General features: G+C 37.8%; 1 protein-coding gene across 3 annotated transcripts in view; it reads left to right on the top strand.

Annotated features, from left to right (window-relative positions):
• Positions 1 to 26,883, top strand: part of TAFA1 (TAFA chemokine like family member 1) — a 707,837-nt gene that overhangs the window by 535,553 nt on the left and 145,401 nt on the right. For all 3 annotated transcript variants that reach the window (XR_008381748.1, XM_053599873.1, XM_053599874.1), the window contains exon 3: positions 9,670 to 9,810. Coding sequence is in view for 2 of the 3 variants with exons in the window: in XM_053599873.1 (XP_053455848.1) it covers positions 9,670 to 9,810 (141 nt within the window). In the remaining variant the exon portion in view is untranslated. The remainder of the gene's footprint in view (positions 1 to 9,669; positions 9,811 to 26,883) is intronic.

The raw sequence follows: 26,883 nt of genomic DNA, 5'->3' as shown, positions 1-26,883 counted from the left end.
TGCACAGGCAATTAAAATCTCAGCATGACAGAGATATGGCAATTCCATTAATACCCAGTTGATTGGAGAGAGTCAATGGCCTCTCCTCCTGTAAAGATGTCAGCAACTGCCATAAACCCAGGAGGAGGGGACAGTCACTGGAACCCTAACAGTTGCCCCAGCTAACTCGAACAGCAGCAGTGTCCATAGCAGACACGTAGTTCCCACACTTTCTTCACCGTTCTATTTTTCCTATGTTCTTTCATTATCCCAAGACATTATCCCATGATGAAAGTGCTTTTTTTCCCCATTTTATAGATCAGGAAACTAAGAATAGAAAACTTAGATAATTTTCCTGAGGCAAATGTAGCTAATACAGGGTAGAGGCAGTACTGAAACCACCATCAGTATGACTCCAAAATCTGATTGCAAACATGTACTCTGCTTGTAAGCATCCTATCATACATGGATGCACTGAGACTTAAAAAAAAAATCCATCCATTGATACTATAGAAACCACTTTCTCACAAAACCCTTAATATAGAACTTGGTAGGCACAAGCAAAATACTAATATTGGTGTTTGAACTTACTTTTACAAAATGTTTAATAGTTTGTTTAGGAAGCTACTAGTAATTAGTCCATAGATGGAAGTAAAATCTAATGGCTATGGATTTGTGTGTGATTCTCTTATAGGGACCAGAAGAAAAGAACTTGCAATGTAAGATCCATTTATGACTCAGCTTAAGGACCCACTGGTAGGCATCTGGCCCTAAAGTGAGAATGGCACTTGCAAGGGACAGTATTTTGCAGCCACTTGTCCTCTGATTTTCTCAAATTTTGTCTTTATCTTCTCATCTTGGCTTCTAAGCCACCTCAGGAATGTTGCTCCATGGTGTGCTTTTCATTCAACAGCAGGGGGCATCATGAAATAGTAGTGGTTTAGAGGTGATGGATTTAGAGTCATTATGTTATCTATTTCATTGACTGTACTTTTATGTTTTCATAAAGGAGTTTGCGTATAATCACCACCTATGTTCCTTGTAACACTCATACACTTACCTGTGAAGGATAATGGAAGAATTTAAGAGAATTAAAAAAAAAAAGTCCATGACTATTATTGGGCTTCCCTTCTGAGCATGTATTACTGCTTGTATGCCATTAAATGCCATGAGTAAACATAGAGCAAAAATGAATAAAGAGGTAACATAGAACTTGAGTTCTATGCAATTGTTTTTTTTCTAGCCATTCTTAGCTTGTGGGCCATATAAATTAGATGGTGGGCCAGACTGGACTACAAGCCATAGTTTGCTGACCCCTATTTTAGAGGGTAGCTGTTCCAGAAGTTCTTGAGTAACTACAACAAGCACAGTCCCACCATTGGTGAATCCCAATAGGTATATTGTATAATCAAGGAATAAATCTGTGCTGTTTCAAGCCAGTGAGATTTGGAGATTGTTGCTGCAGCTTAACATAGCCCGATCTGCTACTATATAGTCATGTGTCACTTATGCAAGGGGATATGTTCTCAGAAATGCATTCTTGGGTGATTTTGTCATGGTGCAAACATCATAGACTGTACTCATACAAGCCTAGATGGTACAACGTACTACACACCTAGGCTAGAGTAGACAAAGTGAGGCTGTAACATAAAGAGAAGATTCAGGGTCTTTGAAAGGATGGTCCTAGAACTTGAAAGGTAAATATCCTCATTGTCTAGACTTTTGGAATACTATATTCCATCAAAATGGAATATGTTTGGCAAACTTTCTTCACTGTTGGAGGAAATTGGCTTCCATTTTTTATATTAATAAGAAGAATGGTAGTTCTTATTTCTACTATACCTACATATGCTGCTCAGTATATTGATTACTTTCCATATACAATCTCAAATGCTCACAGCATCCATCCCTTAAAGCACAAATTAGATTTGCCTTTATATGCCTTTTTGATCAAGGTCTTATAAATAGCTGTCTTGGAATCTATTGTAGTGGATGTCAGAAATGCATGTTTAGGACTGGGTTAAAAATGCTTTATTGACCCAGTGAACTAGAAGGAAGCTCCCAGGGTCCTTGTCTGTAAATCATTGATGAGAGAGACACTAATGGATCTTTAAGCATGTTTTGGTCAAGGAGGCAAAATGGCTGCTTGATTTGTTTATGCTTGAGATTAAACAAATTACCATCTTCTCTCTCCCAGAGCTCTAGGGTGTGTAAAGGGCAGACAAAGGTAAGGAAAACATTCTGGGCAGGATGTATATTTGAGGCAATATTGCATAACTGATAACTTCCCAGGTTCTATTACCAGCCTACCAAATTTTAAGTCCTGGATCTGCTGCTTCTTAGAGTTTCCGGTCCACATTTCAGGTTCCTCATCTATGAAATGTGGATGGTAGCATCAACTTTCCAGGGTTGTTTTGAGGACTAACTGGGTATGAGAATTCAATAAGTAGAGGCAAAGTGATTATAACAATACCTGCTTCAGAGAAGGCCCTAAAAGATATTTGAAAGTTACTAATGCTATTGAAATGATCATCTTTGGCTAGATCAGAATTGTAGGTGGGAAACAAAACATGATTTTTTATTTTTACCTCTTTACACCAACATGAACCATTCCTCACATTCATTTTCCTACTCTCCTCTCAGGATAATGACTGGGAAACTACATTTAGGAGTCAATATCCTCTTGGAATGAGATTGCTAACAATTCCAATTTGGAGTCCTGCAAAAAAAAAAAAAAGAAAGAAAAAGAGTTTGGCTGGCTAAGAGAGCATACAATGGGGCTAAAAAATTAGTCATTAAGAACAAAAATTACCATTAGATAAGAGGAATAAGTTCCAGTGCTCTATAGCATTGTAGGAAGACTATAATTAACAACATTATAGCTAAAAGGAAGCTACTGAATGTTCCCAACACAAAGAAATGATGAATGTTTGAGATAATAAATATGCTAATTACTCTGATCTGATCACTGTACATTTATACATTGTATGTCTTAGAACATCATTATGTGCCCCATAAATATGTACAAATATATTGTGTCAATTTTTGAAAAGTTTTTTAAAGTTGTTGAGGAAGACATTCATTTGACAAATATTTACAGACCAAACAAGGGTCAGTTTACAACCTTGGGGATAGTGGTGAAACATAAAAATTTCTCTCCTTCCTCTTTATAGGTAAAGTGAGATATTACTTTTAAAAAATCAAAATCATGCATTATTTTAATACATCATTTTAATAATCATACATTATTATATAAAGTCATACATTCTTTTATTTGGATACTATATGTAAGATGTAGGACCACATAGCAGGAGAATATAACTTGCATTATGGTTTAGGAAGACCTCCACAGAGATAAAATCACACACACACACACACACACACACACACTCACAGACATAGAGTATAGGGTTCACACTTATGTTCCATTTCTTTTTGTTTTCAAGTCAATTTCTCTCTATACAACTTCTATCTCCTCCTAGCACCTTTTCTTCTTTCCTAGAAAACCGTCTCTGAAGATAACTTTGAATTGTTTGGCTATGCTTGGTCTTGGACATGAAGCCATCAACACCAAAATACTACTGAATGGCCAATTCCCTGGCAGATGAAAAGGATTAGGCATTTGCAATTTCCCACAGGTGCCCATCCTAAATGGTTGACCTAGTTTATAATCCAGAGTGATCCAGTTGGCTGATGAGCTATTTCTATTAGAGGTCCAGTCTAGAGGCAAATCCTGGTTAATGATGCCAACCTTCAAGCTTTTAGCCACTTGCCTCCTAAACTCACCTTCCCTTTTCCATCATGACACATAACTGTTATCAGTGGGGACTCTTTCTACAGTAAACATTATCTTTAGCAATTTAGCTTCCTTGTGTTTCCTCACTTGTACAGGTTAAGACAATGATACATTGAGCTGGGAAGGAGGAGGGATCAATTGCTTGGAGCATATTGGGCTTAGCTTTTCTTTTTTTTTTTTTTAATCTTTTTTTTATTTCTCCAGCTCAGAGAGTTGCTGCTGCCAGAAATAATCCTGAAATGCTATCTTTCCTTCCACTTTTTGGCTATTAGAAATGTTCTTTCCCTTTTAAAAATAGGTTTGAAAATACATTCAGAGCTCTGACAAACCCAAGAGAAAAGAGTGGGTAGGGAACTAAAGCGATGTCCCACAGAGGTCCCCTGCAGGGGACCTTCACCTTACCATCAGGGTCAACCTGGGCAAAGAGAGTAAGAAGGAACACCTCTGTATTGAATGAAGATTTATGCTGAAAGGAATACTAGGAAGTCAATGTGAATTTAACACAGCCAACTTTTTTAGATTGGCATACATTAGCCAGATAATTACTACATTTACCTCCTAATTAGAAAGAACACTGGGATCCTTTATAAGGCTAGATTTAGGGTATGAGGCTAATTTCCTATAGGTATTTTATTTTAGATGTGTTTTCTACAGATAAGGCAAATTGATAACAGGAACAAAAATCTGGAAAATGTGCATAGTATAGATAAACTCTGTACTGGCTTGTTCTTTATTCTCCATCCTCTGTCATCTGTTAAAATGTTACCTCACTTGTCATGTTTTCTGGATCTGTAGATTCTGGGTGAAATCCAGAAAATAGGTCATTTTCCAGATAATACATAAGCAAGAAAGAGCAGCTCAATTTTCTGAGCACTAAAGTGACTTTTCTTTAAAAAGCCATTGATCATCTTGAAATCATTTTGACTTGAAAAGAGATAAATTTTAGTAAAGATTTTGTCATTGGCACCAAAGAGAAGTCTGAAATGGATTTATATAACAAATGCTATCAATATGATTTTGAAATAACTTCGGCTGTATGATTGCAATCGTTTACAAAGTAATCCTTAAAATGCAAATAAATTAGATTTCTAGTTTTCAGAAAGCGTTATGACAAACACTTTTCCCTTTCACTGGGAGCAAGTCTGGGGACCATTTTCATTCCCTTTTCCAAGCAGCCATCTGATGAGGAAAATAGGTAAATAAGGCCTTAGAATCATTTCCATGGGGGTCTTGAAAAATTCTATCTCTATAGCTATGGCAGGAATTTTTTTTATTAATATTAAATCATAGCTGTGTACATCAATGCGATCAGGGGGCACCATACACTGGTTTTATAAATAGTTTGACACATTTTCATCACGCTGGTTAACATAGCCTTCCTGGCATTTTCTTAGTTATTGTGTTAAGACAATTATATTCTACATGTACTAAGTTTCACATGTAGCCTTGTAAGATGCACCGCAGGTGTAGTCCCACTAATCACCCTCCCTCTGCCCATCCTCCCCCCTCCCTCTCCCCCTTCCCCATATTCTTAGGTTATAACTGGGTTATAGCTTTCATATCTATGGCAGGAATTTTATTTCTTTCCACAGAATATGATCAATTTCTCAGTGTATCTTAAGTGGACCAAAGTAAAGGTGGGCTCTGAAGCTGGGCACAGTAGCTCACAGCCTCTGGGAGGCTGAGATGGGAGGATCTCCTGAGCTCAGGGGTTGAGATCAGCCTGAGCATGAGTGAGACCCCATCTCTACTAAAAATAGAAAAAAAAAAAAAAAACTAGCTTGTGGCCAGCACCTGAAGTCCCAGCTACTTGAGAGGCTGAAGGAGGAGGATTGCTTAAGCCCAAGAGTTTGAGGTTGCTGTGAGGTAGGCTGATGCCATGGGACTCTAGCCCAGACAACAGAGACAAAGTCATGCAAGGAAAAAAATGTAAATGTGGGCTCCTGATATAGCTAAAAAGTAAAAAACACATAGAAAGGGAGTGGGGGAATATGGCTCAGTGCCGATAGCTCATGGTTAGGGCGCCGGCCATATGCCTTGGGGCTGGTGGGTTCAAACCAGCTAGGGCCTATTAAACAACAATAACAACAACAACAAAATAGCTGGGCATAGTGGCAGGCGCTTGCAGTCCCAACTACTTCAGAGGCTGAGGCAAGACAATCACTTAAGCCCAAGAGTTTGAGGTTGCTGTGAGCTGTGACACCACGACACTCTACCAAGGGCAACATAGTGGGACTCTGTCTCAAAAAAAAAGGGGGGGAGAAATATATTTTACAAGTTTACTATACTTTGCCACAGCAAAGTTCCATATTATTTGGTTGTGCAAAAATCCATAACAGCTTTGTTATTCATTTTTCATTTTGTGCACTCAGCCATTCATCTAAATGTAATGTGCTATCCTTGATGGTACCCTGAACAAAAAAATACATTTAGATAAAAGCTCGGGAAATCTGAATAAACTCTAGACTTTAGTTAATCACTCAATTACTTAACATTTAATGCTACCTTTATGGAGCTGATAACCAACTAAGAATAATTGTTTTCACTTTTTCCTTGGCAGAGTAATCCCTTTGGGGAATGGATAAATATACCACATGTTAAAATAACAAGAGCAGCACTCTCCTTTCCCCAGTGGAAAGAAGAGGTAATCCTCAGGTAATCCACAGAGCCCCACAAAACATAACTTGAGAGCAACAGACTGCATATAATGTATAAGTGAGACGTCTCCTGTCAAAGATCTAATATTTTTATTTTGTCAATATGAACCAGCGAACCAGAGTTCCATGATAAGATTGAAAAATTAAATTGCTCTAATTTACTGTAGCTAGGTCAGTCACAAATGCATACCTTAGAAATCAGGAGATTTGGGCTAATCAGACCTTTTAAAGACATGTTTCTTGGTTCTGGGTCCGTGCACCTGAGTAGGGTGTGTCATTGAAGCCAAACTTCAACTTGTCCAGACCAGATAAGCCTGTTATTCACCCCAACACCTCTTCTCTGGCTTCCTAAGTATAAATCCATCATCTATTGAGCCCAAGAGGAAAATATAGCCTGGGGTCACTAACTTCAAAAATAAGACTTGAATGTATATGGAGAATTTGTCAACTCCCAGTTACCAAGTTCTCTCCCACTTTCCAGAGGAATGGCAGTGTGTGTGGCAGGGTAGGATAGGGGAAGGAGCACTGTGTGTGGCATCCAAGGATCTGGGTTCTGATCCAGATGCTGCTGAGTCCTTACTAGGTAAGATGTAGCAAGTTTTTATGATAAATCACTCTTGGTCTCGGTTTCCTTTTCTGTAAAATGAGTATAATCAGAATCTCACAGGACTTTTGTGCATACAAAATAAACAGCTGAAGTTTTGTGATGTACCTACCATGGTGTCAGGCACAGAAGAAAAATGTAAATGATTAACTCTTTTGATACTGTTCTTATTACCATTAGTTACTGGTTATGTTGTTCTAAGTCTATGTCCTTACTAGAAAAGAGGAATAATAATAGTCTTATTTCTATGTTTGAAATATGTGTTAAAATCACTTTTTAAACTTTGATAATAGTAGGCCAGACATTATTACATACAGAAGGCAATAGGAATCCCTGTCCTTGCAGAGTTTACATTCCAAGGGGGGGATACACAGACAATAAAATAATAAGTAAATTTTATACTGCTGTATTTGAAAGTTACAGATGATGATGCAGGAGGTAAGGTGCTATAAATCAGAATAAGGGGAGTTATGAGTGTTAGGTGAGGGAATGGTTTATTTTAAGTAAGAGGTCGAGTGTGCCTCTAACAAAGTGACATTTAAGCAAAGATGTAGAGGTGAAAGAATGAGCCAGAGATCTTCTAATGTTTCCCAGCTGATGCAAAGACCCACAGGGGTAGGGAGTGGGAGGACATGGTGCCTGACACATGCAGGCAATAACCAGCAAGATGAGCAGAGTCACTGGAAGAAAGGGAAGCCAAGCAAGAGTAAACAAATCAGTTCAGAGACACAGCTGGAGGAAGAGGCATGGGAGGACACTTAACCTTGATGACTATTCTAAGCCAAGAATCAGACTTCTTTTTGAAAGCATTTTGTCCACAAAGAATGACAACTTGTGACAAGATGCAAAAAACATGATCTTTGGAATCTGATCGACCAGGCTCACACTTGTGTGATTCTGGATGGGTTATTCAACCTCTCTGAGCCCCAGCTTCTCATCTGTAAGGTGGGGACAACAGTTGCTGGGATGTGTATAATTAATGTAGGGAAAGTGCTGAGAACAGCACCAAGCACCCACGTCAGAGCTCAGTAAACGGCAGTGAGCCCTCATGCTATTTTCAATCATAAGTATTGCTCCACTCCTGTATTAAAGCCACAGGGTGAGTTTAAAATTAGTGGCATTTTCATGAAATGTAGAACTAGCTATTACTGACTTGACTGAGGGTATTTGCAGCTGACAATTATAACCCAAATCAACATGATTGCAAGTGTCTGGGTTAGAAGAGTGTAAAGTGTGATTAGCCCTATTCCATTAACTCTAGTCCCAGTGTTGTGTGTGCGGACATAGGGAAGCATTCTTCCCTGATCCAAGTTCTAGCCTTCTTACTTCCTGCTCAGTATTTTACAATAGCATTTATTTCTTCCCCTCTGCACACAGCTGCCAGGGTGGTTACCGGAGGGCAGTAGTCCCCAACCTTTTTTGGCACCAGAGACCAATTTCATGGAAGACAATTTTTCCACCAACTGGGGTTGGGGGAGGAATGGATAGTTTTTATATGAGTCTGCAAGCAATTGATTTATTATGGTCTTCATGCAGTCAAACCTCTCTGCTCATGATAATCTGCATTTGCAGCCTCTCTCCAGTGTTAGCATCACCACCTCAGCTTCACCTCAAATCACTGGGCATTAGATTCGCATAAGGAGCCTGCAACCTAGACCCCTCACATGTGCAGTCTATAGGACAGTTCATACTCCTGTATGGATCTAATGCCACCACTGATCTGACAGGAGGTAAAACTCAGGTGGTGCTGCCAGCAATGAGGGGAGTGGATTTAAACACTGATCAAATTTTGCTTGCTCACCCACTGCTTCATGGCCTCCTGATGTGTGGCCCAGTTCCTAACAAGCCAGGGACCATTTTGAGTCTGTGGCCCAGGGATTGGTGACCCCAGCCCTGGAGCAGTATATGATCACACCAGTTCATTGTTCCATTATTTCTTACCATGCCTCATTGCAACACCGAGGACTACCCCTAGAGAGAAAAGACCACTTCAGTTTAATCCTACCTCATATGTGCAAAATACCTCATTCCATCTACTGTAGTATATTTTATTCAAATTCCCCAACCTGCTTCTTAGAAAAATATCTGATTCTAAGCTTGGGGCAAGAAATATATACAATAAGCCTGGAATATTCTTGTGGGGCCAGAACATAAGGAGGTGCTTAAAACAACAACAAAAAAAAAACCCAACCCATAATAATTGGGAAATTAAAAGTTTTCTTGCCGCTGGATGTTCTATATCACTGGAGTGTCAGTTGCTTGTCTTTAGTGGGAGCTTGGTGAATCTTAAACGCAATGATAACACAGGAGAGAGATCCCCAAATACAACAAATTTATATCAGGTAATATCTCTGTTGTTAGCTCTGCACATTCACTGTTTTACTGCCTCTCAGTACATTCAGCCCAGAATTGTCACAGCTTGAGGGCTGTTCATTGATACTCTCTGTTGCTTTGGAACTATGTCTTCTCCAAGACTGAACACAGTGAAAGAGAGGCCTTTAGCAATTACACTTCTTGGGAACCATTTCTGCAATTCCTATCACTTGCCCCAACCCATCCACATGTACTCCCACAGGCTTGAATGGCCAAAGAGTTCTTTCTAATCAGGGTGCCCATTATTTCTCTCTTGCCAGAAGGAGGGACATGTGAAGTGATTGCAGCACACAGATGTTGTAACAAGAATCGCATTGAGGAGAGGTCACAAACAGTAAAGTGTTCCTGTCTACCCGGGAAAGTCGCTGGAACAACAAGAAACCGACCTTCTTGTGTTGATGGTAAGCAGCTGACTTGATCTCTCTTTCTAGGAGTTTGTCAAAGTGTTCCCTATGCAAGTGTGTGGTATATTTTCTTGTTTCATTTAAACATGTTTCAGGATAATAAAGGTGTATCCAAAAGGCTAAAAGGTCAAAAAACTGCCAGCCCTCAGGAATGACTTTGAATTCTTACTTCTCTGATGCTGTGGTTTGACTGACTTCTCTAAAACTGATGTTGAAATTTGGTTGTCATTGTGGTAGTGTTGGAAGGTGAGCTTAAACCTTCCAACACTTTATTAAGCTTAAAAGGATGTGAAAAAGCCAACTTTAGGAATATACAAGGATCAGTGTTCTCAGTTGGGACAATTTCTCCCAGGAGTAGTTTGGTAATGTGGAGATCTCCTGGGTCACAACTCATATGTGCTGCTTGTACATAGTGGGTAGAGGCCAGAGATGACACTGAGCATCCTGCAATGTCCAAGACATCCTACACTGCAAGAAAAAAATTATCCAGCTCAGAACCTCAATGGCACAGAGGCTGATAAACTTGCACTAGGATTATTTGCTTATTCTCATCACCAGCAACTCCATGGGGCACCTCAATGCAGTCAGGCAGACAGGCAGGCAGGCAGCGACACCAGAAGGGCCATTTCCCCTTCTTACAGAAGTCCTGGTCCTAGAAGCCAAGAAGAGTTATAAAACAAGACCATGATTGTTGTTCATGTTCTTTCCAAAGGAGGTACTGAGACTATTAACTATATGTCTCCATTTGTTGCCACTTCATTTTTATCTCTAATGACACAGAAATAGAATTGCCTTTAGGATCTGGAAGCAAAACACAAGGCACAATGCATTGGCTATGCTGGCAGAGGGTCAAATGGCATCTGGCCCTAAGTTTTTGTGAGAAAGTAAGCCATGTAACAGTGATGTTTTCATCTCAGAACAAGTTTTATATATTTTTTTTGTTATTAAGTCACAAACACATAGATCATGTATACATTAATGCCTTTGTGGGGTACAATGTGCTCATTTTATATACAATTTGGAATGCTTATATCAAATTAGTTAATATATCCTTCACCTCATTTACTTAATTATTGTGTTAAGACATTTATACTCTACACTTAATATATTAGACATGTACCCTTGCAATATGCACCATAGGTATGTTCCCTCCAGAACAAGTTTATTTGAACTTGTGGTTAGTTCAAACAAGAGACTCTCTATCTTCTAAGCAAAAGTAAGTAAAGTATGGAGTATTTTTTTCATGCTGATTATTTATCATTTTTCTGATAGCATTCTACTTCTCTAACACCCTTAAATCCATTCTCATGTATAAGTGTGGTTCATAATCTGGTTCACAGATTCATAATTCCAATGCAGTTATTAACACCATATACTGAGAGATTATATACACGTGAGTAGAATCTCACCTGTACTTATTACTAATAAAATGACCTTGGGAAAGTCACATTTCTTTCCTAACTTCAGTTTCTTCATCTCTAAAATAAGAACAATAATCATTTCTACTTTATAAGGTCATGGGGAGATTATGGAAACCATGTGTGTCATGTACTTTACATAATGCCTGGCTCCCATTAAATGCTCACCTAACAACCACAACTTGGGCTTTACCTAATAAATGCAAACAATGTAACTTAATCTATGTACTGTCATATTAATCTGAAATAAAAAAAATAAAATAAATGCTCATTAAATGGCAATATCTATTTTCTCTCTTGCTAATAAATGTGGATAAATCTCATAGAGACAGAGATTGCTTTGTAAAGTTTTGCTTCCATATTAATTGCATACTGAAGGATCTTAGTCATTATCTCTTCTTAGATCTTTTATCTTGGGTATTACCAATAGTGATAGGTCATCTTCAGGAATGCATGTTTACTGTAAGAAATTTGAGGCCAAATGTGGTGACTCACATCTATAATCCTAGCACTCTAAGAGGCTGAGGAGGGTGGATTGCCTAAGTTCGAGACCAGCCTGAGCCAGAGCAAGACTTTGTCTCTAAAAATAGCTGGGAGTTGTAGTGGGCACCTATAGTCCCAGCTACTTGGGAGGCTGAGGCAAGAAAATCGCTTGAGCCCAAGAGTTTGAGGTCACTGTGAGCTGTGACACAATGGCACTCTACCAAAGGCAACAAAGTAAGACTCTGTCTCAAAAAAAAAAAAAGAATTTTGAAAATATAGAAATGCATCTCTATGTTAAAATTGTCCATGATACCATTGCCAAGAAATTATCATTGCTTTGTAAGATAACATGATAGAGAGGCAGAGCAAGATGGTGGCCGAGTAACAGCTTCCTTGCATCTGGGCACCATGAGTCTGGGGAGATAGGACTCCATGCATCTCTGGCTGGTGGGATCTGCCTATCATCACCCCTGTGAGGATACAGGGAATCAGCGAGAGACTTCTGGACCCCAAGACGAGGACTAAAACAGTGGAAAAACGGCAAGTGGTCACGTGTGTTCAATCCGTCTAAACCCGCCCACAACTGTAAGTTCAGTAGCAGCGAGACTACAAACCAGAAAGGCCTTACCTGTGAACTGTTTGGTGTCTGTGGACTTGGCACTCAGTTGAACTGCCTTGGGGAGAGCCTAAGCGGGAGTGTGGAGAACTTTGGCCATTGTCTGGGGCCCCAGTCTGAGCCGCTGAACCAGATGGAGCTAATACTGTTTGCCTGTGGGTCACAGGGAGCCATTGTGAGCGATCTGCCCCGCCAAGCTCCGCCCTCAGGGTCGCAGAGCTAGAATCGGGTGGGAGCTGGTAACCCAGCAACCAAGTAGCCTAAGGGTGGGGTCTGAGCTTCCTTGCAGCCCTAACCCTCAGGGGCAGAGTGAGACCGGTTTTGGCACACTGGGTAAGTGGATAGCCACTTCAGCAGTGATTCCAGCGACAAGCACTTTCCTGGGAAAGCTTCTGCTCAGCAAGTTTACAAGTTCAAAGTGCCTTTTAAGTGGGCTGAAGAGAGATTTAGGGTGTCTACCTGCTGGGGTTTGAGAAATCAGCAGCCTCCAGTCGTATCACAACTGTGATTAACATTTCATACCCAGAAGACCACTTGTTGCCAAGACAATACTCAATAATATATACATACTGCTTTGTTTTTGGTTGTGTTTTTTTTCTTTTTTTTTTTTTTGTTTGGTTGGGTTTTTTTGTTTATTTTGATGTTGTTGATGTTGTTTTGTTTTTTCATTTCAACCTTTTCCATACACATCCTTTTTCTTTCTCAATTTTTCTAGTTTAATTATAATTTCCCATTGCTGCCTTTTTCAATAACTAGAACTTCATTTTTGCTAGTGTTTATACCAGTATTATTTGGTTTTTCACCCAATTTTATCACATAAAGTTTCCTGTTTCCTTGTTTTGGTTTGATTTATAGCATTTTTGTCTTTCCTCTCTACTTGGTGGGGGTGGGGTACTGTGTCTGACCAGGTTAGCAAAGAGATGCGGACCTAAAGGGAAACACCCAGTGGGGCACCCCCAGAAGGTGGGGGTTTTTTAAGGCTGTGTCAAAGTACCCTACTGTATACCTATATTGCTCTGTCTCCCTCTTTCTGTGCCTCTCTTCTTTTTGTCAATATTCCTTCTACCCACTCCCACTCCTTTCTCTATTTTTCTTTTCTTTTCTTATCACTCGGTCCTCCTTGCTTTTATCCCTTTTCTGCTCTTCAATGTTCTCACCCTTCTGGTCCTGTAACCCTTAAACCACAGGCACAAGAACTTAAAGAGCAAGAGGAAGTGAAAGGAAAATTAGGGCAAGGAAACAGATAAAAGAAATCACTCATGAGGAAGAATCAGCAGAAAACTCCAGGCAACATGAAGAACCAGTCCAGAACAACCCCACCAAGGGACCATGAGGTAGCTACTGCAGATGATTCCACCTATAAAGAAATGTTACAAATGACAGAAAGGGAATTTAGAATACACATGTTGAAAACAATGAAAGAAATGATGGAAACATTGAAGGAAACTGCTAGTAAAGTGGAAAATAACCAAAAGGAAATCCAAAAACAGAATCAAATAAGAGATGAACAATATGAAGAATATAAAAAGGATATAGCAGAGCTGAACGAACTGAAACGGCCAATTAGGGAACTTAAAGATGCAATGGAAAGTATCAGCAACAGGTTAGACAATGCAGAAGAAAGAATTTCAGAGGTAGAAGACAAAGTTCTTGAGACAACACAGATAGTAAAAGAGGCAGAAAAGAAGAGAGAGAAAGCAGAACGTTCACTGTCAGAATTATGAGACTTTATGAAGCGTTCCAACATATGAGTTATAGCAATCCCAGAAGGGGAAGAAGAATGCCCTAGAGGAATGGAAGCCATACTAGAGAATATTATAAAAGAAAATTTCCCAAATACCACCAAAGATTCTGACACACTGCTTTCAGAGGGATATCGGACCCCGGGTCACCTCAACTCTAACCGAGCTTCTCCAAGACACATTGTGATGAACCTGTCCAAAGTCAAGACAAAAGAAAAGATTCTGCAAGCTGCCAGGAGTAAGCACCAGTGGACCTACAGGGGCAAATCCATCAGAGTGACCGCAGACTTCTCTAATGAAACTTTCCAAGCAAGAAGACAATGGTCATCTACCTTTAATCTACTTAAACAGAACAATTTCCAGCCCAGAATTCTGTACCCTGCTAAGCTAATCTTAAAAATTGACAGAGAAATCAAATCATTTACAGACATTGAGGAAATTCGCCACAACAAGATCAGCTCTACAGGAAATACTTCAACCTGTTCTGCACACTGACCACCACAATGGATCAGCAGCAAAGTAAGAACTCAGAAATTAAAGGACAGAACCTAACCTCCACACTGATGCAAAAGATAAAACTAAGCAATGGACCCTTACCAAATAGGACGAATAGAATACTACCACACTTATCAATTATCTCAATAAATGTTAATGGCTTGAATTCCCCCCTGAAGAGACATAGATTGGCTGACTGGATTAAAAAACACAAGCCATCCATTTGCTGTCTGCAAGAAACACACCTGGCTTCAAAAGACAAAGCTCCAAGTCAAGGGTTGGAAGACAATTTTTCAGGCAAATGGAATTCAGAAGAAAAGAGGAGTTGCAATCTTATTTTCAGATACATGTGGATTTAAAGCAACTAAAGTCAAAAAAGACAAAGATGGTCACTTTATATTGGTCAAGGGAAAAATACAACAAGAAGACATTTCAATTCTAAACATTTATGCACCCAATTTAAATGCTCCCAGATTTTGAAACAGACCTTACTCAGTCTGAGCAATATGATATCTGATAATACCATAAAAACAGGGGACTTTAACACCCCTCTTACAGAGATGGACAGATCCTCTAAACAGAAATTAAACAAAGATATAAGAGATTTAAATGAGACCCTAGAACAACTGTGCTTGATAGACGCATATAGAGCACTCCACCCCAAAGATAAAGAATATACATTCTTCTCATCACCCCATAGAACATTCTCCAAAATTGATCATATCCTGGGACACAAAACAAATATCAACAGAATCAAAAGAATTGAAATTTTACCTTGTATCTTCTCAGACCATAAGGCACTAAAGGTGGAACTCAACTCTATCAAAAATGCTCAACCCCACCCAAAGGCATGGAAATTAAACAATCTTCTGTTGAATAACAGATGGGTCAAGGAAGAAATAAAACAGGAAATCATTAACTTCCTTGAGCATAACAACAACGAAGACACAAGCTTCCAAAACCTGTGGGATACTGCAAAAGCAGTTTTGAGAGGAAAATTCATCGCTTTAGATACCTACATTCGAAAAACAGAAAGAGAGCACATCAACAATCTCACAAGCCATCTTATGGAATTGGAAAAAGAAGAACAATCTAAGCCTAAACTCAGTAGAAGAAAAGAAATATCCAAAATCAAATCAGAGATCAATAAAATTGAAAACAAAAGAAACATTCAGAAAATTAATGAAACAAGGAGTTGGTTTTTTGAAAAAATAAATAAAATAGATAAACCATTGGCCAGACTAACAAGGAATAGAAAAGTAAAATCTCTAGTAACCTCAATCAGAAATGATAAAGGGGAAATAACAACTGATCCCACAGAGATATAAGAGATCATCTCTGAATACTGCCAGAAACTCTATGCCCAGAAATTTCACAATGTGAAGGAAATGGATCAATATTTGGAATCACACCCTCTCCCTAGACTCAGCCAGGAAGAAACACAGCTCCTGAACAGACCAATTTCAAGCATTGAGATCAAAGAACCAATAAAAAATCTTCCGACCAAAAAATGCCCTGGTCCAGATGGCTTCACTCCAGAATTCTATCAAACATTCAAGGAAGAGCTTATTCCTCTACTGCAGAAATTATTCCAAAAAATTGAGGAAGAAGGAATCTTCCCCCAACACATTCTATGAAGCAAACATCACCCTGATACCAAAACCAGGAAAAGACCCAAACAAAAAGGAGAATTTCAGACCAATCTCACTCATGAATATAGATGCAAAAATTCTCAACAAAATCCTAGCCAATAGATTACAGTTTATCATCAAAAAAGTCATTCATCATGATCAAGTAGGCTTCATCCCAGGGATGCAAGGCTGGTTTAACATACGCAAGTCCATAAACGTTATCCACCATATTAACAGAGGCAAAAATAAAGATCACATGATCCTCTCAATAGATTCAGAAAAAGCATTTGATAAAATCCAGCATGCTTTTCTAATTATAACACTGAAGAGTATAGGCAAAGGTGGCACATTTCTAAAACTGATTGAAGCTATCTATGACAAACCCACAGCCAATATTTTACTGAATGGAGTAAAACTGAAAGCTTTTCCTCTTAGAACTGGAACCAAACAAGGTTGTCCTCTGTCACCTTTGCTATTCAACATAGTGCTGGAAGTTCTAGCCAATAGAATTAGGCAAGACAAGGAAATAAAGGGAATCCAAATAGGAGCAGAGGAGGTCAAACTCTCCCTCTTTGCTGACAACATGATCTTATACTTAGAGAACCCCAAAGACTCAACCACAAGACTCTTAGAAGTCATCAAAAAATACAGTAATGTTTCAGGATATAAAATCAATGTCCACAAGTCAGTAGCCTTTGTGTACACCAATAACAGTCAAGATGAGAAGCTAATTAAGGACACAACTCCCTTCACCATAGTTTCAAAGAAAATGAAATACCTAGGAATATACCTAACGAAGGAGGTGAAGGACCTCTACAAAGAAAATTATGAAATCCTCAGAAAGGAAATAGCAGAGGATATTAACAAATGGAAGAACATACCATGCTCATGGATGGGAAGAATCAACATTGTTAAAATGTCTATACTTCCCAAAGCAATCTACCTATTCAATGCCATTCCTATCAAATACCAACATCGTACTTTCAAGATTTGGAAAAAATGATTCTGTATTTTGTATGGAACCAGAAAAAACCCTGTATAGCTAAGGCAGTTCTTAATAATAAAAATAAAGCTGGGGCATCAGCATACCAGATTTTAGTCTGTACTACAAAGCCATAGTGGTCAAGACAGCATGGTACTGGCACAAAAACAGAACATAGACACTTATAATCTAATTGAAAACCAAGAAATGAAACTAACTTCTTACAACCAGCTAATCTTCAATAAATCAAACAAGAACATACCTTGAGGGAAAGACTCCCTATTCAATAAATGGTGTTGGAAGAACTGGATGTCTACATGTAAAAGACTGAAACTGGACCCACACCTTTCCCCACTCACAAAAATTGATTCAAGATGGATAAAGGACTTAAATTTAAGGCATGAAACAATAAAAACCCTCAAAGAAAGCATAGGAAAAACACTGGAAGATATTGGCCTGGGGAAAGACTTCATGAAGAAGACTGCCATGGCAATTGCAACAACAACAAAAATAAACAAATGGGACTTCATTAAACTGAAAAGCTTCTGTACAGCTAAGGACACAATAACCAAAGCAAAGAGACAACCTACACAATGGGAAAGGATATTTGCATATTTTCAATCAGACAGCAGCTTGATAACTAGGATCTATAGAGAACTCAAATTAATCCACATGAAAAAAGCCAACAATCCCATATATCAATGGGCAAGAGACATGAATAGAACTTTCTCTAAAGATGACAGATGAATGGCTAACAAACACATGAAAAAATGTTCATCATCTCTATATATTAGAGAAATGCAAATCAAAACAACCCTGAGATATCGGCCCACATCACAAAATCTCAAAACTGCAGATGCTGGCGTGGATGTGGAGAGAAGGGAACACTTTTACACTGCTGGTGGGACTGCAAACTAGCACACCTTTCTGGAAGAAAGTATGGAGAAACCTCAAAGCACTCAAGCTAGACCTCCCATTTGATCCTGCAATCCCATTACTGGCATCTACCCAGAAGGAAAAAAATCCTTTTATCATAAGGACACTTGTACTAGACTGTTTATTGCAGCTCAATTTACAATTGCCAAAATGTGGAAACAGCCTAAATGCCCACCAACCCAGCAATGGATTAACAAGCTGTGGTATATGTATACCATGGAATACTATTCAGCCATTAAGAAAAATGTAGACTTTACGTCCTTCGTATTAACCTGGATGGACGTGGAAGACATTATTCTTAGTAAAGCATCACAAGAATGGAGAAGCATGAATCCTATGTACTCAATTTTGATATGAGGACAATTAATGACAATTTAGGTTATGGGGGGGGAAGCAGAAAGAGGGACGGAGGGAGGGGGGTGGGGCCTTGGTGTGTGTCACACTTTATGGGGGCAAGACATGATTGCAAGAGGGACTTTACCTAACATTTGCAATCAGTGTAACCTGGCTTATTGTACCCTCAATGAATCCCCAACTATAAAAAAATAAAATAACATGATAGTATATGTCCATTCATTCTTAGCCCAACAATGAAGAGCACATTCATGTTGTTAATTATTTTACTGTGTTAAAATTCTGTAATTCTTCTTTTACTTAGTATATGATGAACATTTCCAAAGTTAATTCATCCTCTTCAAAAATTATTAATAGCTACATAAACTTTTTTAGCTATGGATAAACCATTTATTTAACGATCCATACCACATTTGTAGTGTTTCTTGCATTCCACAGGCTCAGGTCCCTAAGAATTGATAAGTATCAACTTCTCTCCATGACAGTAGTTGAGAATCCATACACCATGTTTTTCCTAAACATATCCTGTTTTACATAGTGAGTTTCCCATGGGAACTATTCCAATAGCTGTTATTTGCTTTCCTTTGAAATTGCCAGTCAGTTGCCTTCTATAATACAATTGTAAAAATGGAATATATTTGATTGTTTCAAGATTCAAAATCTGAGACTAATTATTTAATATGGGATATAAATTTTGGGGTAAACTATTTCAAAAGTAAGTGCTGGTCTTTTAATAATATTCTATTATCTAATAACTGAAAACACCAAAATACACACTTACCAACTTAAATTATTTGTCATTTATAAACACGTATAGAAGCATTATACCCTTGGACCTATGCCTAGCAATATTCTGTGAAATATGAGTTGCGATACTTTAATTAGTAATTATTCTGTAACCCCAAGTGGGAGAAGGAGGACCGTACTCCATATCTTTGGTTGAGAACAACCAAAAACATAAAATATAGCCTTTCAGTAATCTCCAATTACTTCTCTGGGAATAAAAGTTAAAATAAAGATTGATAAACAAGAGGATCATGAGTCAAAACATACCTATTTATTTAAGAAAAGAATTTTTCTGATAAAATCATATCAAACAAAAACAAATTTTCAGAGGGCTTGCAAGGTTATGTTTCATGATTCTAATTGATCTATAATGGCATGAAATAAAGTTTATTTATTAAAGTTTTATGGATAATTAAATATAATTAATACTAATAAAACTTAATATTTTTTAAAGCTTACCATGTGCCACTCTTTCAAGTAGTTTAAGTGTATGTATTTATTTAATTCTAACACCAACCCTATCAGGTGTATCTTCCTATTATTTCCATTTTAGTCGTCAGGGAACTGAGGCACAGAGAGATTCAGTGGCTTGCTTGCAAATCACGTAGGCAGGCATGGCGGAGGCAGGTCACCCTGGGCTGCTGGATTCCAGGGGCCCCTATTCATCAATGTATCTCACTAGTATCTAATGTAAACACATTTTATATTCTCAAGGCTTTCTTACAAGATGCAAACTATCTAGGTGAGAAAGAGAAGAAAACAAAGTCAAACCCCGTGGCTACTTGCAGACATATCTAGTCCTTTGAGCAGCACCTGCCCCTTCCCTTTCTATGACATAAACATGATTTTTTTTGCACTTTCTTAGGCTGCTGTCGTGGAATAATTAGAAACATTTTTATAAACAGTGCTTTCAGTTTTATAGAAGGATGGAAGGTTCATGGTTTAAGTGGCACGATAGGGCTAAAATGTGAGTTTTATGGTGAAAATTATGCAGTTTTGTTTATTTAAGGTTTTATTGTCATGGAATTTACATCTATTTCCAACTTGGACAAATACATGGGGGCAAAATTCAATTACTGGTTAATAGGGTAGGTCTTTTAATGCATTGTGGATTTTAGCATCACTCTGCTTATGACATAATCTCCCCAATAAGTCCATAGATCTTCCTTCTCATTTAGTGTAAACTATGGCAATTTTAATGACTCTATAGTAGCAAGCTTTATTTGAATTCTTGTCCTCTTATATTGGATCAGCAGGCAAAGGGAGCAGAGAGAAGAGGTCAGCTTACTTTAGAGAACTTTCTAACTCTCATAGCAATGAAAACCCACTTTTTTAAAGAGTTAGTCAATGCAATGAAAAAGTCATCACATTCCTGGCTATTTCTGTGGAAAAAAAAAACAAACTCACAATATATCGGACACTTTGTTCCTGGCTTATCATATTCAGTCTCCAAGAGCAAAAGAGAAAGAAATACATGAAAAGTCAGTCTCAGGAAGACGGACTGATAGGGAAGGAGGCAGATAGGGAAAGAAAGGAATATACCAAGAGGGCTCTCGGAAAGAAAGGATCTGACAAGCAGTAAAAGAAAAAGGTAAGTCAATAGATGCTTAGAAGGGCTGTTAATACATCTGTCCATAAGATGGCTGGATTCATTTTTCCATAAAACTATTTGTAATTATTTTTAATAAAACAAAATTTATTTGATAGATTTAAATTTTTCTTTCTTCTCCTCAGTTGCATTATATAAGATTCTAGAACCAGTATCTCTACAAAAATTGTCTCTAGAGATTGCTGTTTTGGAAAAAATATAATAAAATCTTCTTAACCACATATCAAGATACTCTTCAGAGACTTCCATAATAGAAAAAAAATGTCTGAGAATTGAAGGAAATTTAAAATTCAGCAAGAGTTTTCCAAAGAATAACATGAAATGTACACGAGAAATACTACATATAAAAGCTGCTTCTTAGCCTTCCAAAATATGATAGCATATTAGAGGCTCTGAGAAGTTATGCAGACAAGTAACTTATTAAACTTTAAACCAGTATTTCCCAGACTTTTTAAACCATAGAACCTTTTTGTATATTGTTCAATCACATCTTGCAGCCATCAATATTCCAGGAGCAGACTTTGGGCCATGATCCTGTAGACTATAGTTTGTTTTTGTTTTTTAGGAATAGCTTCTAGGTCTTCTGAGTTCAGCTGATAGTTCCTATGCCCATAGTTCAGTGTTTTTCCCAAGATTTGTTAACCAAATAGTACACAAATAATCCTGGTAGTAAAATGATTTATAATTATCTCAGTGACATGTCAGGCTCAACTACAGTTTGGAAATCATCTAGAGAGCTTCCAGAGAAAACAGTATGTAAAAAGCTTAAGGCCTTGTTATTCACAAATATTTCCAGAGAATAACATTCCTAAGAATGACCTATTTTGATTCTGTCATTTATTACTTGTCATCCACACACAATGAAATACTAAGATAATGAATTTTTGTGGTGGATCAGTGATGCATATCACAGCAGCTGTCTGTGGTCTCTTCATTACTGTCTCTGTTTGAAACTTTCCTTATTCTTTCAAAACAGACTCTAGCTTGTTTAATAGACAGATGCTGAGTTCAATTGGCTTTACCAGTAGGCATTTCTAAAAGGAAAGTCCGTTGTTCTCAGCAAAAGAAGATTTTCTGTAGCATCATTAGTAAAATGGTGGCATTTTCAGGGGTAATTTCTGAATCATAAATTCTCTTTTGAAACAGCATTTGGTCCCCAACTTGGCACCTGAACCTGTATGAGGACTCCAAGTGTGCATTTGTGAGAGGAATGAGAGGAAAGATGTAAGAGAACTGACAACTCATTTTATACTGTCTAATGAAGGACCTATCTATATTTGTTCCTTCTCAAAGAGAACAGAAGTTTAGTCATTATATATACCTTTTCCTTCTAAGAGTAGATGTCATCTTTTTTTTTTCCTCCAATTTAGAGCAGCAGTTGCCAATTGACAGCCCACTGGCAAAACCCATCCTCAGACACATTCCTTAGATCAGCAAAGTATTAGAAAAGTTGACTCTGCATGCCTTTGGATGAGATACTCCAGTATCCCACAGGCCTCACTAATTATTATTATTATAGTTACTAATAATAGTTACTAACTATAGTTACTAATTATTATATGTTACCTGCCTGATCCCAAATGACAATGAAATGTGTGGCAATTTGCTCATATAGTCATTTCCCTACTATTTCAAGCAAACAAACAAATTAATTTTTAGAAAAATATTTACTCTGTAATAAAAGTAGTATATAGTAAATAACCTGGTATAAAATAGAATTATATGTATACATTCCACAAGGTAAATATATAGCAAAACAATACATTATAACCCATAGCTTTTTTTTTTTTTTTTTTGGAGACAAAGTCTCACTCTGTCACCCTGAGTAGAATTCTGTGACTTCATAGGTCACAGAAACCTCTAACACATGGGTCTGAGCAATCCTCTTGCTTCAGCTTCCCAAGTAGCTGGGACTGCTGTAATACCTGGCTAGGTGGGTTTTTTTTCTATTTTTAGTAGAGATGAGGTTTTGCTCTCACTCAGGCTGGTCTTGAACTCCTGAGCTCAAGCAATCCACCCACCTCAGCCTCTCAGAGTGCTAGGATTCATAGGCATGAGACATCACACCTGGCCTCACACATAATACTTCATAAATCAAAATAGCATTATATTGTATAGAATGATCTGAATCTATATTTTTTAGTATAATGAAATATCTTAAATAGTTCACTGAAAAGAAATGGCTTTAAAGATAGAAAAACTGCTTACTATCACTCAATCAAAGAAATATAAATTAAACGGAAATGTAGTGTTTCATCAATCAAATAGAGATAAAAAGTTTGGTAATATCTAGTGTTAGGGGAGACAGAAAAATTACATTTAAATCATACTTAGTGATAAATGGCTTACAAGCTCAATTAGTTAATCATTCTTCTCTATTGGGTTCACCAAAAGGGAAGATGATAAATAACAAATATTGTAATGAGACTGCGTGTTCAGGGAACATAATACAAATTACATGCATTATAACTGCTTGCAGCAGCTTTATTTGCTAACAGTTATGGGATGTTTAATTCTCTGCATTTTATCAGCAGGATTAGCTTCTTTTAAAAAAATTTAAGAATTTTGACGTCATTTTAATGGGAAACGAATATGAAGTTACATTGTGTGTATTCTTGAATCTAAATATAGCACATCTCATTGTAAGCCCACCAATATAGCCACTTGGACAATGCAAAATTCTCTGCACAAATGTCTGCTAGAGTATGTGTCGTGTGTGTGTGAGAGAGAGAGAAAGAGAAAGAGATCATGGTATGACATGCCTCAAATACTTGTCAGTTATCTAACTGGCATAAACTTGGTTACATCTCATCCTAAATTCATAAAAAAAAGTCCCCTAAAGTAGCCCCAAAGTCATTGGTTTCCATTTAACTTCAGAGAGGTCAGGTGTGTCCAAAGTTCTGGCTAATACAAAAGCATATTTAATCAATTCTTATTTTTTTGCAGAGGGGGAAATGTTTTAAATCTAAAGAGTCAGTTCCTCATCCCTCTAGCTGGGATCCAGCCTAGATAAGGCAAGATTCCAGAGTTCTGTGACATTAATGTGATGTCTATATGAATAATGAGTAGGTCTTGTGAATTATTTCCCAGTTCTAGGAAAATCTGTAGTAGCCCTGTCCTGCAGCAGTACTGCAAGCTGCAGAGGTACATTTCTACAAGGAAAATTCCAATAGCTTTATCTAAGAAAGTAGTAAAATTTGTGTTCCTTTCTGGGACTTGTGTATAAATGTATGCAGATGAATATGATTGCCAAAAGTAATTATGTGTTCCTCTATCTTCTCAAGTTCCTTAAATTTCTAAGGGCCTACTTTCAGCCCAAATAGAAAGGCATGAATTACCTCCTAACCAGAGAACAGAGGCTCAGGTATTTGGTGTTTAAGTTTAAAAGCTATTCAGAGACTCAGATATAAAGTTGAAGAATGGATTTTTTTCCTGCTTCCCAGACCTCTGTGAGCTAAGGAGGGAAGGAAGCAAGGACCACATTAATAGTCCATTGGAGCAAAGGCCATCTGCCAAAGTACCTGAGAGATGTGTCTTCACCTATATATTCACTTCTTCAACCACCAGCCAGCTCCACACACTCTGTTGATATCCTTTTGGTTGCCTTCCAATGAAAGCCATCCATCAACATCTAGCGCATTGTACATTGATCCTTCAACAGGAATCATAGCCATCAGTGTCCTCAGATCACCTTAACCTTCTACCCTCCATAGATGATCTCCCAGAAATTAAAAAAAGAACTTGGGCTTCTAAATGAGTAGAGTAGTCACAGAAAGGAAATCTCAAGTATCAGCTGTAAATGACAAGATGGGTTCAACATGTCCAACTGACCTACAACATAAGAAACACTCTCACCTTCCCCGACCTGCCTATTTCACTTACGAATTGGAGAGTAAGTTCAATAACATCTGATATTATTTGGTACTTTAATTATTGCATCATTTTAAAAAATCAGGATAAAATTTAATGGACTTTCAAGTACCATTGCTTAGGTTAATAAAATGATTGGGCAGTTAACTAGCCACTCATTCAAAAGAAGGTGAACTAACAGGCTGGTCATTCTGTTAGGTTTAGAAATTAATATACTAGACATTATTCCAATCCTGATTTTAAAAAAAAAAAACACCTTAGAACAAAAATAAACTTAGAAGTTATCACTCATAATCTTGATGCATAGATACTAATTTTGCTTTATGCTGGGTGCCTGTTCTTATCACCGGTCTCTGAGGTACAAAAGTCCTATACTCTCTCAATAGTGGCTGGAGTAAAAAGGGATGTTATTATACCAGGGGCCATGACATACAAGGGAAGAAATGGCTCTGTAGCAGTCTTCAAGACAATTATTAAATCCACAGTGTAGTGGGGAGCCAGGTCAGTTGTGATCACCATAACTCTAGCTCATGGGAGATGTCAACTTTTATCTTGGGCTTTTTCTGGTATCTGCCTCACTCTCTTTTCTGTACAAACCAGGAAAGTTAAGTCTATTCATGTCAGCTATCAAGGGTCTTCTCAATTACATAAAGCACTACTTAGAGTACTAGTTTAAAATTGGTGGCTTTACTGGTTCATAATTATTGCATTTTTTATCATGTGCCAGATCCTATGTACTAAATGCATCACATTTTATAATACTCACAAGGGCCTTCTTTATAAAATAGGTATTATTATTAACCCCGTGTTAAGAGGAACCCAATGCCTTAGAGACATTAAATCATTTCTTCCAGTACAAGGTAGGGTAGATCTGAAAACTCAAATGGGAACTGCTAGAAATAATAGGCAGGAGAAAGTATCAGGAGAATAGGTAGGAAAGATTTGGTGTATCTTCTCATTTCTTATATTCAATCCCTAAAATAATGTTGACACTGTTCAGGCACACTCGGCTCTTGCTTAATAATTTCCTCTAATTTGTACACCATCATCATTCACATTCCATATACCTCAAGACTACCAATTTCCCTTCATTCCCTAATTTCAAGACTGCCATAACCTAGACTCATATCTTGACCTTAATTAATTCCTCTGATTACACTGTGTCAGCACACCTTTCTTTATTTTATTTTATTTTATTTTATTTTATTTTATTTTATTTTTTATTGTTAAATCATACCTGTGTACATTAGTGCAATCAAGGGGTACAATGTGCTGGTTTCATATACAATCTGAAATATTCTCATCAAACTGTTGAACCTAGCCTTTATGGCATTTTCTTAGTTACTGTATGTAGGCATTTATTCTGCATTTAGTAAGTTTTGCCTGTACCCATTCTAAGATGCACCATAGGTGTGGCCCCGCCCATTACTTTCCCTCCACCATGACCTTCCCCCTCCCTTCCCCTTCCTTGGCCCTTTCCCCATAGTCTTGTGCTATAGTTGGGTTATAGCCTTCATGTGAAAGTTATAATTTAGCTTCATAGTAGAGCTGAGTACATTGGATACTTTTTCTTCCATTCTTGAGATACTTTGCTAAGAAGAATATGTTCCAGCTCCATCCATGTAAACATGAAAGAGGTAAAGTCTCCATCTTTCTTTAAGGCTGCATAATATTCCATGGTGTACATGTACCACAATTTGCTAGTCCATTCATGGGTCGAGGGGCACATGGGCTTCTACCATGACTTAGCAATTATGAATTGGGCTGCAATAAACATTCTGGTACAGATGTCTTTGTTATATTGTGATTTTTGGTCTTCTGGGTATAAACCTAGTAAAGAAATTGTAGGATCGAATGGCAGGTCTATTTTTAGGTCTCTAAGTATTCTCCAAACATCCTTTCAGAAGGAACATATTAGTGTGCATTCCCACCAGCAGTGTAGAAGTGTGCCCTTTTCTCCACATCCATGCCAACATCTCTGGTTTGGGGATTTTGTTATGTGGGCTACTCTTACTGGGGTTAGGTGATATCTCAAAGTAGTTTTGATTTGCATTTCTCTGATGATTAAGGATGATGAGCTTTTTTTCATGTGTTTGTAGATTGTGCATCTGTCTTCTTTGGAGAAGTTTCTCTTCAAGTCCCTTGCCC

This window comes from Nycticebus coucang, chromosome 8, assembly GCF_027406575.1.
Source record: "Nycticebus coucang isolate mNycCou1 chromosome 8, mNycCou1.pri, whole genome shotgun sequence".
In the NCBI taxonomy this organism is placed as follows: domain Eukaryota; kingdom Metazoa; phylum Chordata; class Mammalia; order Primates; family Lorisidae; genus Nycticebus; species Nycticebus coucang.
This window is presented reverse-complemented; position numbering and strand designations above follow the sequence as displayed.